At 41.9% G+C, this 14410-nt stretch overlaps 1 protein-coding gene across 2 annotated transcripts in view; it reads right to left on the reverse strand.

Moving 5' to 3' along the window:
- Positions 1-4781, reverse strand: part of GATB (glutamyl-tRNA amidotransferase subunit B) — a 97006-nt gene extending 92225 nt beyond the window's left edge. The window contains exons 1-2 of one of the 2 annotated variants that reach the window (XM_013970498.2): positions 4559-4781; positions 2230-2380 (exon numbers count right to left, since the gene is read on the reverse strand). In XM_013970498.2, coding sequence (XP_013825952.1) covers positions 2230-2380; positions 4559-4734 — 327 coding nt within the window. In that variant the 5' untranslated portion in view covers positions 4735-4781. The remainder of the gene's footprint in view (positions 1-2229; positions 2381-4558) is intronic. The other variant, XM_018061600.1, reaches the window with a different exon arrangement.

Genomic DNA, 14410 nt, shown 5'->3' on the forward strand with positions numbered 1-14410 from the left:
GTCTATCTAGTCAAGGCTATGGTTTTTCCAGTGGTCATGAATGGATGTGAGAGTTGGACTATAAAGAAAGCTGAGCGCAGACGAACTGATGCTTTTGAACTATGGTACTGGAGAAGACTCGAGAGTCTCTTGGACTGCAAAGAGATCCAACCAGTCCATCCTAAAGGAGATGAGTCCTGAGTGTTCATGGAAGGACTGATGCTGAAGCTGAAATTCCAATACTCTGGCCACCTGATGCAAAGAGCTGACTCATTTGAAAAGACCCTGATGCTGGGAAAGATTGAGGGCAAGAGAAGGGGACGACAGAGGATGAGATGGCTGGATGGTATCACCGACACAACGGACATGGGTTTGGGTGAACTCCACGAGTTATTGATGGACAGGGAGGCCTGGCGTGCTGTGGTTCATAGGGTCGCAAAGAGCCGGACAAGACTGAGCGACTGAACTGAACTGATACTACATTCCCAGCTGGAAAAACCTAGAAAGAACTCTGCAGTTAAGTCTAGTCTCTTGATAACGAACCACCATGTGGGAAAAAAAAATTCTGAGCTCAGAAGGAAGAAAGGAAAGGTGTGATGAATTGTTTGTCTAAATAGATATTTATTTCTACTATATTTGACTCTCTGCCCCCAAAGAGAATTCATACATTTATAACTGAAAAATGTAAACTATAACTCTTCACAAACAAAAACAATCTCTCCATAAACAGATGCGCTAAGGCAGAGGAAGTAAGTGAGAAAGGTGGGCAAGACACTCCTGTGCTTGTCTTCTCCCAGAAAGACCCAACAGCAATTCAAAGACGACCCTAGACAGGGTTTCGGAGAAGGTGATGGCACCCCACTCCAGTACTCTTGCCTGGAGAATCCCACGGACGTAGGAGCCTGGTGGGCTGCAGTCCGTGGGGTTGCTGAGTTGGGCACGACTGAGCGACTTCACTTTCACTTTCACGCACTGGAGAAGGAAATGGCAACCCACTCCAGTGTTCTTGCCTGGAGAATCCCAGGGATGGCAGAGCCTGGTGGGGTGCTGTCTATGGGGTCGCACAAAGTCAGACACAACTGAAGCAGCAGCAGCAGCAGCTAGATAGGGTTTACAGGAATAGGGGTCGTCCAGGACAAAAAGTGCAAGTAAGGAACAATTCCAAGACACAGACGCTGCCCCAGTACAGCCAAAACCCTGAGTACAGCAGGTACACGGGAGCAGCTGCCCATGGCCTTCTCCTCTGGGCTGTGACTCTGGGAAAAGTAAACTTCTGCTCCTGCACTCCTGCCAGAGCTCGGTTTAAACAGTTTTCACTTGTATTTAAATGTTAGAGAGCACAGAATTCACCCAGGACAACCACTCCCTCCTCCCATCACCATCAGATACACTTTCCCTGAAAGGCTGGCAGGAAACCCCACATCCAGTTGATAATGCGTGTCCTGGACAGACTATGAGCCAAGTATTAGCCCAAATAGTCACACTGTTCCTTCCATCCTTTTCTTCAAAAATTAAACCACCTATATGAAAATACATGCTAAAAATCTTGCTGATGGGTACACTGGACCCAGTCATTCCTTGGGTTTTAGTGAAAAGGAGCAGACAAATGAGTGATTAATTCAAAGCACTGTATGGTTGACTTTCTCTGCATTACTGAGCCCTTCTTAACTTTCAAAACCACACTCATTATGAACTGTACACTGTAATATCATGTGACATATGCTGCTTCCACTGGCCAGACTTCTCCTCCTTCCCCAGGTACCTGCCTGACTCCGACCTGGCTTCTCAGCTAGCTCGGACACCTCCTCCCCCAAAGACCTTTCCTTAACGAACCACATCCCTTCCCTGATTTCTCACAACAATCCTCATACTGAACTAGGTATCCCTCCTCGGGGATCCAAAACTAAACTGTGCTTATGACCTTCACAGGAATAATCACACAGTACTCACACAGGACACATCTCCCTAACTCGCCTTTGAACTTCTCAAAGACAAAGACAGTTGCTCGTCCTTCTATTTCAGTTCACAGTACAGACTTTCTAGTATTCAGCAGACATTCTAAACTGCGAGTGAGATGTATGTATGAACAAACAGATGACATTTACACTTAGAATTCAGAGATGAGTCTTTAGAAAACAGTGAGTCCATCCCACTCCAATCAAAGTTTCCTAAACAAGTATTTCCTAAGAGTTATGTTCAGTGAAGGATGAACATTTTGCAAATGAAAACAGCATTAAATGAAAACCTTACCGGCAAAGTTCCAGGTAGAGATGCATCAAAAAAAGATACCAAAGAATTGGGAGGAGCTGCAAAGTGGACTTGAGATCCAGAAAAGAGTTTGGAGTTGGAGGCAATCTGGGCATGAATTTCCAATCCTACTACAGCTGCCCATTCACGGTCACTAAAGAGGAGAACATAATGGCCAAGAAGTCATTAGGTTAGATCTATTACCATGAGTGAATTTCTATGAGCTTAAACTGCAAATGTTACTAATACTTCCCACTTGCGCTTTTAACTTATTAAAATCGTATATTCTACTTTAAAAAATGTGTTACATTGTATTGGGTAACTAAATTAAAAGTAATGCAAAATGAACACCAAGAATAAAGCAATAAAACAATATTCATTTATAACATGACAAAGAAAGAGTTCACGGTGAAAACAAGGTAACAGAAAGGAACAATACGGGATCTGAAAACAGTTTAGAAATGGTTATCAGGTGGAGACTGTTTGGCTGACTTTAATGAGAAGCACCATTTTCTAAATTAACTGTCCTTTGCCAGTTAATCACTCAGTACATAAAGAAAGCTGATTTTGTGAACATTTTTAGAATTAACAGAAACAGGATTTCACTACTAGAGAAATAATGGTAAATAGTTGTACATCTCATTATTTAAAAAGGAAGGGAAATTCTCAGTCATGTTTTGAATTCATTTTCTAACAACGGTTTGCAAGTAAAGTAACCATAGTGATACAGATAAAATGGATTACTACTAACCGATATTCTTCGGAATTCTGCACAAAGGAAAACATTAAATCATCACAAGTGGCTTTTTTTTTCCCTCCTGGTTCCCCAAATCACATTAAATTCCAGACACTTAGTGTCAGGTTCCTTTGCATGTTTTAAACTTAATTGCTAACACACCCAAGAAGCTGCAATAGTGCAGTTCAAATGCTACAATAATCTCTTGTCTGGTCACTCCTACTCTGCTGGGTCTGTATGAACATTCCATACACAGGTCTCCCTAGGTTCATCTAAGTGTGCTTATTCTATGGGTTATTATCAAACCCATGTATCCTGGGCAATCTGCAGATGGCCTGGTATACACATACGCTCTCCATATTCTGTGTGTTCCTATCCTGCTCTTTCCTCAAGCAATTTTCTGTATTATCAAAATTTTTATTTACATGCATTTGGTTTTGCTTCAATCATTTCAACACATGAAGTTCTGTATTTACAGTACTGATGAATTCCTTATTTTTAAAGTTTGCAATCACAAACTATAATTGAGAGGAATTAAACTAAGATGTCATCAGAAATCTGCATTCACTAAAACCCAATTCAATGTTTTTTTGCAGTTTCATTACATAAGAGAAAAAAACTTTTCATTCACTTTTCATAGTGAAACAACCTAATTTAATGAAAAAAAACAGAACCAGTACTTCTGGACATTTTCCCCTCTGTAAAAACAGAAAAGCAAAAATAACAGCAACCTAACTATCTCAAAGGAAAAAATGAATATTTGACACATGCCTTATGTTTCTGCACTTGAAAAGATATCATTTAGGTCTTATACAGTGAAATATAAGCAGCTGTTCAGAGGATATTGAGCAAAATAAGCAACAGTCTCTACAGAACCAGAGGGAAGATCTCATACTGGCTGCATCTTCCTAGGTCTATACACACACACCACACGTTCAACGTGAAAGGCCTCCACAGATAGGTGGTGTTTTCTAACTCTAGGCCACCCATCCAGAACTTGTAGGTAAAGTCTCCTTTTTACCACTAAAACACTGCTGGCCCGTAGTTGTGCTAAATAAGATCCCACTTCTATTGACGGGCTGACTACTAGTTAAGGTGACTGAACCACTCTTCTGTGAAATATTAAAAAAAAAAACACTTGCTATTTTACACTCTCAAATTACCCAAATAAGGCTATCTGAAGACAGTGGTTTATGTGTAGGGTAGGGACTGATAAGACAGCCAGTTTCCTGTCTTTATTTAGATTTCAGGGCTGCAACATACAGCCCAACACGTTCCCGCCCACCAAAACTTCCAGATTTAAGGCTGGGCTTTAAAGTGAAGTCGCTCAGTGGTGTCCGACTCTTTGCGACCCCATGAACTGCAGACCACCGAGCTCCTCTAGCCATGGGATTCTCCAGGCAAGAATACTGGAGCGGGTTGCCATTTCCTTCTCCAGGGAATCTTCCCGATCCAGGGATCGAACCCGGGTCTCCCGCATTGTAGGCAGAGGCTTTACCGTCTGAGCCACCAGGGAAGTCTGTAGTGGTCATCATCTCCCAAGTCCCACAGTTCTACCTCAACTTAAGTGGGCAATACTGGTATGAAATAGTATACCCTTTTCTCGGCTTCTGGGCTGTGATGTGGGGCTGCTGAGCCACTGAGCTCTGTCCCCTTTTCCCGGTGGACGTGGACCCAGTCGGAGGCCCTCTTCTGTGCCAAGAACCGCAGCCAACCCGGGCGAAAGCAAACCGCCTTCCAGGACAGCACCACCACAACATGGGCGCCGCCATTGTCTCTCCAGAGTCCTGATCAGGTGACACAGCCTCCCTCTGCTGCAAGGCTCTCTGGGAAATGTAGTTCTAAGAAATTAGATAAAACGCTCTAGACTCGGACCGGAAGACTACTATTACCAGAGAGCACTGCGACCGGAAGGCTTCCGGAACCGGGCGGGGAGGGGCGGGAAGCAGAAAGAGCCGGGAGAGTGGGAGGGTTTTTGGGTGGGAAGGTGTGACTCCTCCTAGCGGGGAGTTGGAGAGGTTTGTAGCTGTAAGCACGTGTGAGAGAGAGCAGGCGGTGCCAGAGATCGAAAGCTGAGAAACCTGGCTGGGATTTTATATACCAGTTAACCTGTCGGGCTGAAGTAAATGACCTTGACATCTCCGTAAAGACTTTCTGAACCGCCCAACTCAGTTCTTTTTTCTGCTTCCTTTTCCACTTCAGACCCAAATGTAAGCATAACTGCAAGAAATAATTATTTGCATGCCAATATGCTCGGCATGGTTCTTAGACACGGGGGATTCAGCAGTGATCAAGGCAGATATAGCCATCATGTTCACGAAACTTACGTTCTTGGTAGACTAGACATACAGAGAAGTTAACAAAAATAGGATGCTTTCACATAGACCATAAGGACCATATTTCAGCACAGGTTCTTGGGATATAGACAGACCTAGACTGAAACTTCAGGAAGGTTTTAAATTTTTCTTTTTGATCTTGGCCAGTGTTTGAAAACACTATGTAACAACGGAAGCCTTGATAGCAAATACCTTCATCCCAGTGGACTTCTTTTTTTTTTCCCTGCTTCAAAATGCATCCCCTTCTTGAAACGCCCACTGATTTCTTGTATTTGAACATACAGTTTAGAACAGCTATTCCACCATTCTCTATTAGATCGCCCTATATTAATACTCCACATAGTGCTCGTGACTATCTGATGTTTGTCTTCCATCTCCACAAGCTCCTTGAGAATGGGAAATCGGTCTGCCTTATTCAACACAGTATTACCAAAGTACAAAGTAGGTCTCTCAGAAATGCTTGTTGATTGAAGGAGTGCTGTGTGAAGAATGCATTTGACAAAAGAATGGAGTACATGCCCTTCAGAGTAGTTGTGTGGGAAGGAGATGATGGAATAGTGTGGTGGTGGAGGCAGAGAGAAATTGACCTCTGTGAGATAGATTGGGAAGGTAAGATTGGAGGACTTGGTATTGGATTAGATATAATGGGGGAAGCCTAGGGGAGGGTCAAGTAACTTCTGAATTTCTGGCTTTATACAACTGGATGGCTGACGGAGTTACTCACTGAGATAAGGAAATCAGAAAAGAACAGATTTGTCAGAAAATATGACTTTGGTTGCCTTGGAGACGTATAAGAGGAGAAACCAAGTAAGCATCATTGATGCCTAACTGAATGTTGAGCAGGGGGGAAAGCTGTGTACTTCATATATGTCACATGGATAGATTTGCAGTTTTTGATCAATAACCTGTTGATTGTGTATGTGTGAGCTCAGTAGTGGCCGACTCTTTTCAACTCCATAGACTGCAACCCAGCAGACTCATCTGTCCATGGAATTTTCCAGGCAAGAATACTGGAGCGAGTTGCCATTTCCTACTCCAGGGGATCTTCGCCACCCAGGGATTAAGCCTGAGTCTCTCACGTTGGCAGAATTCCTTACCACTGCGTCATCTGGGAGGCCCAACCTGTTGATTAGACATCTGTAACCTACGGTCTATTTCCATTAATACTATTGTATAGTTATAATAGTATGCAATTTATTCCAACCAGGTAGGGAGCTTTAATTATTTTCATTAAAATTATTTAATTTTTCTATCCTTTTAATTTTTTCATCTGCTATCACTGATCCAAGTTGCTATACCAGAAGTATTTTCATATGGCTGAAAATGAGAGAAATGACAGAGACTATAAAGTAGAAGTGGAGATTGGTTCCAGAATTTATCTCTAGCCAATTATGGCTCTATCAGGTTCAGATCACTCTTTAGAGCCTTTACTAGTAAACTCCTCTGAGTTTCCCATCTTTGCTCTGGGTGAGCTTGCCTTCTCTTTCCTACTCAGCCCTCAGGCTTACCTGGCCCAGCCTCAGGGTCAAGGGAGTTGTCTCTGGCCAAATCATGGCTCCACCTGTGATAGGACTGCAGAGGGGAGGAAGCATCCTGTATCTCAGAAGTGAGAATGGGCATCCTTTAGCCAGAAGGAGAGGGAGACCGTTGCCATCTTCCCGCTGGCAATTAGCCTGCTTAGGAGGCAATTCACTCCTTAGGGTGAAGGGTTTGAGGGTGTTTGGAAACCTCTGTAAGAGAGCAACACACCTAGTGAAAATCCTTATATCATGGGCAAAATGTGCTCTAATGGAAACTCATCTTCATTTATGACGTAGTATCGTGCAGTAATAGCATATTCCGCCCCAGCATTCAGTCAGTTCAGTTGCTCAGTCGTGTCCAACTCTTTACAACCCCAAGGACTGCAGCACACCAGGCCTCCCTGTCCATCACCAACTCCTGGAGCCTACTCAAACTCACGTCCATCGTGTTGGTGATGGCATCCAACCATCTCATCATCTGTCATCCCTTTCTCCTACTGCCTTCAATCTTTCCCAGCATCAGAGTCTTTTCCAATGAGTCACTTCTTCATGTCAGGTGGCCATAGTATTGGAGTTTCAGCTTCAGCATCAGTCCTTCCAATGAATATTCAGAACTGATTTCCATTAGGAGAGACTGGTTGGATCTCTTTGCAGTCCAAGAGACTCTCAAGAGTCTTCTCCAACACCACAGCTCAAAAGCGTCAATGCTTCGGTGCTCAGCTTTCTTTATAGTCCAACTCATGTATACATGACCCCTGGAAAAACCGTAGCTTTGACTAGATGGACATTTTTGGCTAATGTCTCTGTTTTTTAATATGCTGTCTAGTTTGGTCATAGCTTTTCTTCCAAGGAGCAAGCCCTACCACTAGAGGGAGAGAAAATCCTGGGCACATATTTGATCCCTTCAACAACTGGAGACCTGCCAGCTTGATGCGTATGATGCAACCCTTTCAAAATCCCGCAGGAGCTGATGGCTCCCTTCTCCCCGCAGATTATCATCACCAGCAGCGCCCCCTGGTGCCCTTGTGCGTGGTCTGGTGCCTAGGAGTGCATTGTTTTTCCTCCTGCCTAGTCAGGGGCTCCCACCAAACTTCCTACTATGGGACCGTTTCTCTTGTGTCCCTCCTGCATGCCAACTCTGATATCTGTCAGAACTCTTACTGACAGCTCTCGAGCTGTGAGAGCTATTTTGGTTTCACCAAAAAGGTGGCTGTCATCTGGAAGACATGGATGTTTTCATTTTCAAGAAGCTCAGAAGGTTCCTAGGACAGGGTTCCTAGCAAAAACCTTTTCTTTGGGAGAGCCTCTCAGCTCTTATTTTATTCACATAATTGACACAGTACAAATAAATTTAGAACAGGTTCTTGAAAAGATATGTAAGCCAGGACAGAATTTCAAGTTGTTACTTATAAATGGCAATGGTTAGGAAATATATCTAAAATAACATATTTGGTTTTGTTTAGTATTCTTGAGAGAGTCTTTGAACACCAGAGTTGGAACAGACTGGCTTACCTCTGTGCTTGCCTCAAAATCCTCAGGTATCTGTAGAAAACACATTGATTTCCAAACACAAATAATTTCTCCCTCAAATCTAAGTGGTATTTAATTGCACTTTCCTTCTCCTTCTTTTGCTGGATTGAGATGGGGGAAATGATGTATAGAAACAATGTTCTAAGATTTATAACTTCTCCAGCAACATGGGTACAATGTGAGGGAATGACGCAAATGGCCCTGTTTCCATTTTTTTTAAAACGAAGTAAACGATTTTAATGGAAACATTGAAATTTCAAGTAAAATGAAAAGGATTCATTTGAATAATGTATCATGGCAGTCTCTCTCAAAATTGACTTGAATGTAATTCTGAGTCTGAAAATTGTGTTAACTCACCTTTTATTTGACTAATGACTTTTGTGGAAACAAAGGCAGCACTTTAAAGATATCTAGCAGACTAGAAAACAAAATGCCCCTTGCAGCCTAACAGACTGGGCGTGGATGGCTATCTGAGTATTTTTAAACACGGTTGGGCATTTAGCTCCTCTGTGCAACTGTTAGTTTCTATCTGTTCTACAGTTATAACACCCAGCCTACTGTCTTGAATGTTACATCATGTAGGGAGGGAGGAAGGTCAGGACAAATTCTCTAAGGAGTATAGCGTCTACTGCAGATAATGTACAGATGACAAAAACGGACAGCATCATTTTCAGGTTGGAAGTACATGGGCACGAGAGGAAGTCCAGGTGGTTTTTTTTTTTAAGCATTTTGAAAACAAAATTTCTTTTTAGAAAAACCACCTTATAGGTCCCAGTTGAGTGTCATTAAGGGGATAAAAATGCTGAGAACACATGCATGCTGGGAAATCGGGAGAACAGGATTCATTTCCTTTTATTTTTACCCTTAAGTCTTGATTCTGGTAAAATACTGATGTGGAGGGAACAATTGCTTTTTCTGGAAGATTGCTCTGAGCAAAGAAATCTATAACTTTTTCTTCCTTCCAAAGCAGGGAAATAGAACATCCTGTCCAGTGTGTTAGTAGAAATGAAGTATTGTCTGGGGAAGAAGGGACCAGCGCATCACCACCAGGAGCCACGCCTGGTCCATGAACTGTCATCTCTCCACGCCCCTCCTTTTTCGAGATGGTCTCAAGGGATGGTGTGCTGTTTCTCAGGCCTTTGCTTTTCTAGAAATCTGACTAATCTTAGAAGCAGTCAGGAATTATATGTAAGAAAGAAACTCCCCCTGTCGACATGCCCCTGACACAGCTTGCTTGAAAGAAGATACTCCCGAGTTGCTAGTAATGGGCAGGAGAACATGTGAAGCTCAGCACGCCTGGAAGCTATGTGCTCAGATTCCCGCTAGGCACTAAGAAGCTCTGTCTGTTGTGTTTTGAAATTGGGTATTTGGTCTTTAAAATTATAGAGTTTGTACACACACACTTCTAAGCAGTATCTTATTTTAGGATCATGCACATATAATGATCAAAAGCTTTTAGATTTCAAACAGATGATGTTTTTGGATGAGAGCTGGGTCTCTCAAGTTTAAGTCCAAAGATTTCAAGGAGTACAATTATGATGGAACAGAGCTATGCCACCAAGATGCACAAGCTCTGATGACACTTTCCCCTCAGTGGGTGGACCCCTACTTGCTAGGAAGGGAGGATGTGTCAGAGTCCACAGGGCGGCACAGAAGAGAACAGGTTTATCTTGCCCATCCTGCCAGGTAACCAGTGTCATTACCTGTGAGTATCTGGGCTGGAATCTCTGTATCTAGGCTGCCCTTGAACCAAGAGTGGGTGGGCTGCATGAAGCAGTAAAGGCTGAAACCTTCCTGGTGGCAGAGCCTTCAGGGATCCCTGCAGTTCAACGTATGGCCGTTGAAAGGAAATTTAGTACTCCGTGAAGAGGTGCCAGATTGAATTAAAATCAAGCAGCTCAATTCAAACACATTAGCAATCAAATGATACAATGACTGAGATAAATGCAAAGAGAGAGACAGCAAAAAATGCCCAGCAATTCATGAATACTAATTAGAGAGGGAAAGACCAGCACAGACATTATTCATGCCTCGTTGGAGTCCTACTCTAGATTCTAATTCACGAATAAGATTCGATAACTTGACTCAACAATGATTTCATGTTGATGTTGATTCTACACTTAGACCAGTTTTCCTGCTAAAAGTCACTTTCATCCCCTTTCACACGTAGTAATAATGAAAAGAAATGATGTTAAGGAAAGGACTGGATACTGTATTTTTCAAAAGACATGGACAAGTAAGATTATATAAAATGCCATGCTTGCAAATAACAAGGGCCCATCTAGCCCAGTGTTCTCTAAGGCTTTCGTCTTTATTTGGGTTGCCATAGTACATTGGCAAAGTGTCTCTGGGAAATATTTTGCCATGATTCGGAGCCTGTGACTTTTAAAATTTTATATAAATTTATTCACTAAATGCGTTCCCTTCTACTTGCCACACTGAAACACACAATCTCATGAAGTGTTCTCACAATTCATGAGGGTTGGTTTGACATTGCACAATCTCTCTGAGTTTTGTGTCCAGAGCAGATGTCAAAATGAAGAAGCATGGGTTTAGGAAAGAAAATGATTCATCGTGCTTACTTCTCAAGACCAGCGACCGTTTTAGGTGCATGGGGCCTTTCTCTTGGGGTCTGTGACAGGAGGACATGAGCAGCTATATAACCACCTCTCTCACAGCCGTTCTGTTTCCTGGAATAGTAGCTCACTTCCCCAAAGGAAGACCAAGAGTATTTTGCTGTTGGCTTACATTGTTTGTTATGTCTTTCTAGAAATTCTATCTAGCCTTAGCCTTACACCCTTCTGTTCTCTTTGCCCAAGAGAGATCTAAGGTGCCACTTATTTCGAAGTGATAATATCCCTTTGCATCGGTTCTATTGTGTAATGGATCACACGAACTCTGCGTCTCACTGTGTCAGTTAATAGTTGTTGTCCGTGGAGTTGAAAAATAAAATTGAGCATGTATTTTTGGTTGGATTTCTATGGCACCGTTGAATCAAATGTGTTTATTCTCTCTTCTTTCAAAAAAAAAAAATGCTGCTATTTATTTTCCATTGTCACGAAACAACAAGCTTGGAAGCTGTAACCTTCACTCTGTCTGGAGTGTACTGTGGCAAGACAGGCCATATTAGGGAAAATCGACCAGCTTCTGTTACATGAGCCACATAACTGAGCTCCTTTCCTGCCTCTGGGACTTTGGCTGTCGTCTGCTTCTCTTCAAAGGGATTCCTAGGATAAAACCACCCATGGATTGTTATCTAGGGAAAAACACAGATAAGACCTAGACATTTAATCATTGTTAATCAAGACAGAGGCAGGAATACTCACCTTTCTTCCTATACTTCAAAGCCCATTTTCTTGAAAGAGCAGTTAACGTTTACTTTCTGAGGTCTAAAATTTTCAAATTCGATAATTTCTATATTACACTGTCTTTTTAAAGAAAGGTGTATTTGCTTTTGGCCATGCCAGGTCTTTGTTACTGTGCACGGCTTGCTCCAGCTGTGGCGAGCTGGGCTGCTCCCCAGCTGTGGCGAGCGGACTGCTCTCCTCTCCAGCTGTGACAAGTGGGGGATGCTTCTCAGCTGTGGCAAATGGGGGCTGCTCTCCAGCTGGAGCTGCTCTCCAGCTGTGGCCGGGCTTCTCCCTACGGTGGTTGCTGTTGTCGCAGAGCAGGGACTGTAGGGTGGGCTTTAGTAGTCGGTGGGGGGGGTGGGGGGGCACCGGCTTAGTTGTTCCTCGGCGTGTGGGATCTTCACAGACCAGGGATTGAACCTATGTCCCCTGCATTGGCAGGTGGATTCTTAACCACCGGACCACCAGGGAAGCCCTGTCTATGCCTTTTGATGTAAGATAAAGACTATAATGTTTCCCAGGCATTTGGTTTCATCAAAGTAACCTCTATGTCAAGAACTCTTCTCTGTTATCCTCTGATATGGAATTGATTAATGAGTTCAATTGGAGGAATATATTTACGCCAAAAGTTTTCATTATTTAATAATGCTATTTCTTCAAAAGTTACAGTTGAACATGCCTTCCTGCCATAATGAACATTGCTTCAAAATTTTCTTTGCTCTTCCCTTGTATGTTTTTAAGGGAACAAGTTTTATATCAAAGATTCATTTTGTATCAGACAGCTCCTTATTTTACCCCGAGGGAAACCAAAGAGAACTAAAAACAGGAGCACCAAGTATATATATTCATGTTTATTTATATTTGTGTGTGTGTGTGTTTAAAGGTAAACAGCATTGCTTACTGATTTCAGAATATCAGTGAACCCAATTTTCCTGCTGTAGAAGAGGACAAGCATAATCAATGAAATCTTCAAGTAACATTGATGTGCATGTAAAATAAAGCACAGATGTAGATGAATTGTTTTAAAGGCTTGTTAAGCAACATAAAACTTGTAGTAGGCCAAGTTCTAACTCTTTTGTTATCTAGGGCCTATAATTATTTTTTAAAAATCAAAACACTTTTAAAAATAGCCTTGTGTATTGAATTCCAGCATGCTGCTGCTTTTTGTAGAGGCATTCCTGTAAAATACAAGTTTATTTATAGATTGCAAGTGACTCAATGATGTTACAATATAAAAGGAAATGACACTCCAGAGTCTTTGTTCAGGGCTGTTTGGGGCTCTCTTAGAATTCTCAATTCACTCAGAGGATTGCTTTTAATTTTCAGAAGCAAAAGGAATTTCATAAATTAAAATTGTTGGCCAGATGGAATTTTCTGATTAAATTTTTAATGTTTGGTGTTAAACAGAATAATGAAAGGAAGAGTTCTGAGAGTAAAACCCAATTAACATTTCACACAATTTATTGCTCTAGGTATGGCTTGGGTTTTATTTTTATGGTTTCCACCCATCATCTTCCTGGACAACCTGTCTACCTTGAAAAACACAGCATGGCCAAATCACCTCCCTCCTTGCTTGCTTCCTTCCTTTTATTCTTCAGTTCAACTCAACTCCCTTCTCCTATTTATATCCACCTAAGTTCCCTGGTAAAGAATCCACCTGCAGTGCAGAACTGGGTCAGGAAGATCTGCTGAAGAAGGGATAGGCTACCCACTCCAGTATTTTTGGGCTTCCCTGGTGGCTCAGACGGTAAAGAATCCACCTGCAATGTGGGAGACCTGGGTTCGGTCCCTGGGTTGGGAAGATCCCCTGGAGGAGGGAACAGCTACCCACTCCAGTATTCTGGCCTGGAGAGTTCCATGGACTGTGCGGTCCATGGGATCGCAAAAAGTTGGACATAGCTGAGTGACTTTCACTTTCACTTCATTCATCTATAGCCTTCCTAGGCAACAGGCACCATTCCAGGTCTTACTTTGTCCTGGTCTTCATGAATCTTGGTATAAAGAATTTTTTTCAGATTGTTTTCCATTATAGCTTATTACAAAATATTGAATATAGTTCCTTGTGCTATACACGGAGTCCTTGTTGTTTATGTAGATAGCAGTGTATATCTGCTAATCTCACTAATCCCAAACTCCTAATTTATCCCTCCATGCCCCTATCCCCTTTGGTAACTGTGAATTTGTTATCTATGTCTGTGAGACTGTTTCTGTCTTGTAAGTATGTTTATTTTGATTTGATTTGTATCATTTTTCTACATTTGTATCATGTATCATTCCACATATGAGTTATATGATATTTGTCTTTCTCTGACTTACTTCGCTTAGCGTGATAATCTTTAGGTCTATGTCTAGCTGCAAATGATACTGTTTCATTCTTTTTTATGGCTAAGTAGTATTTCACTGTATATAAATAAACCTACCACATCTTCTTCATCTATTCATTTGTTAATGGACATTTAGGTTGCTTCCATGTATCTGCTACTATGAATATAATATTACTGCTATGAACACTAGGGTGCATATATATTTGGTAGGGAAAATATTTTTAACACACTATGATATTGACTGTTGCTAGAATGGTATCACTCGTTGTACAAGAGACTCTTACTTCCATCTGTAGTCACAGACTAGCTTACAGTTTTATAAAAATTATTCTTTGTGATGTTGAAGGCAAAGATGGACATTCTCCATTTATCTTCTTTACTTACATTT

The sequence above is a fragment of the Capra hircus genome, chromosome 17, assembly GCF_001704415.2.
Source record: "Capra hircus breed San Clemente chromosome 17, ASM170441v1, whole genome shotgun sequence".
Lineage (NCBI taxonomy): Eukaryota > Metazoa > Chordata > Mammalia > Artiodactyla > Bovidae > Capra > Capra hircus.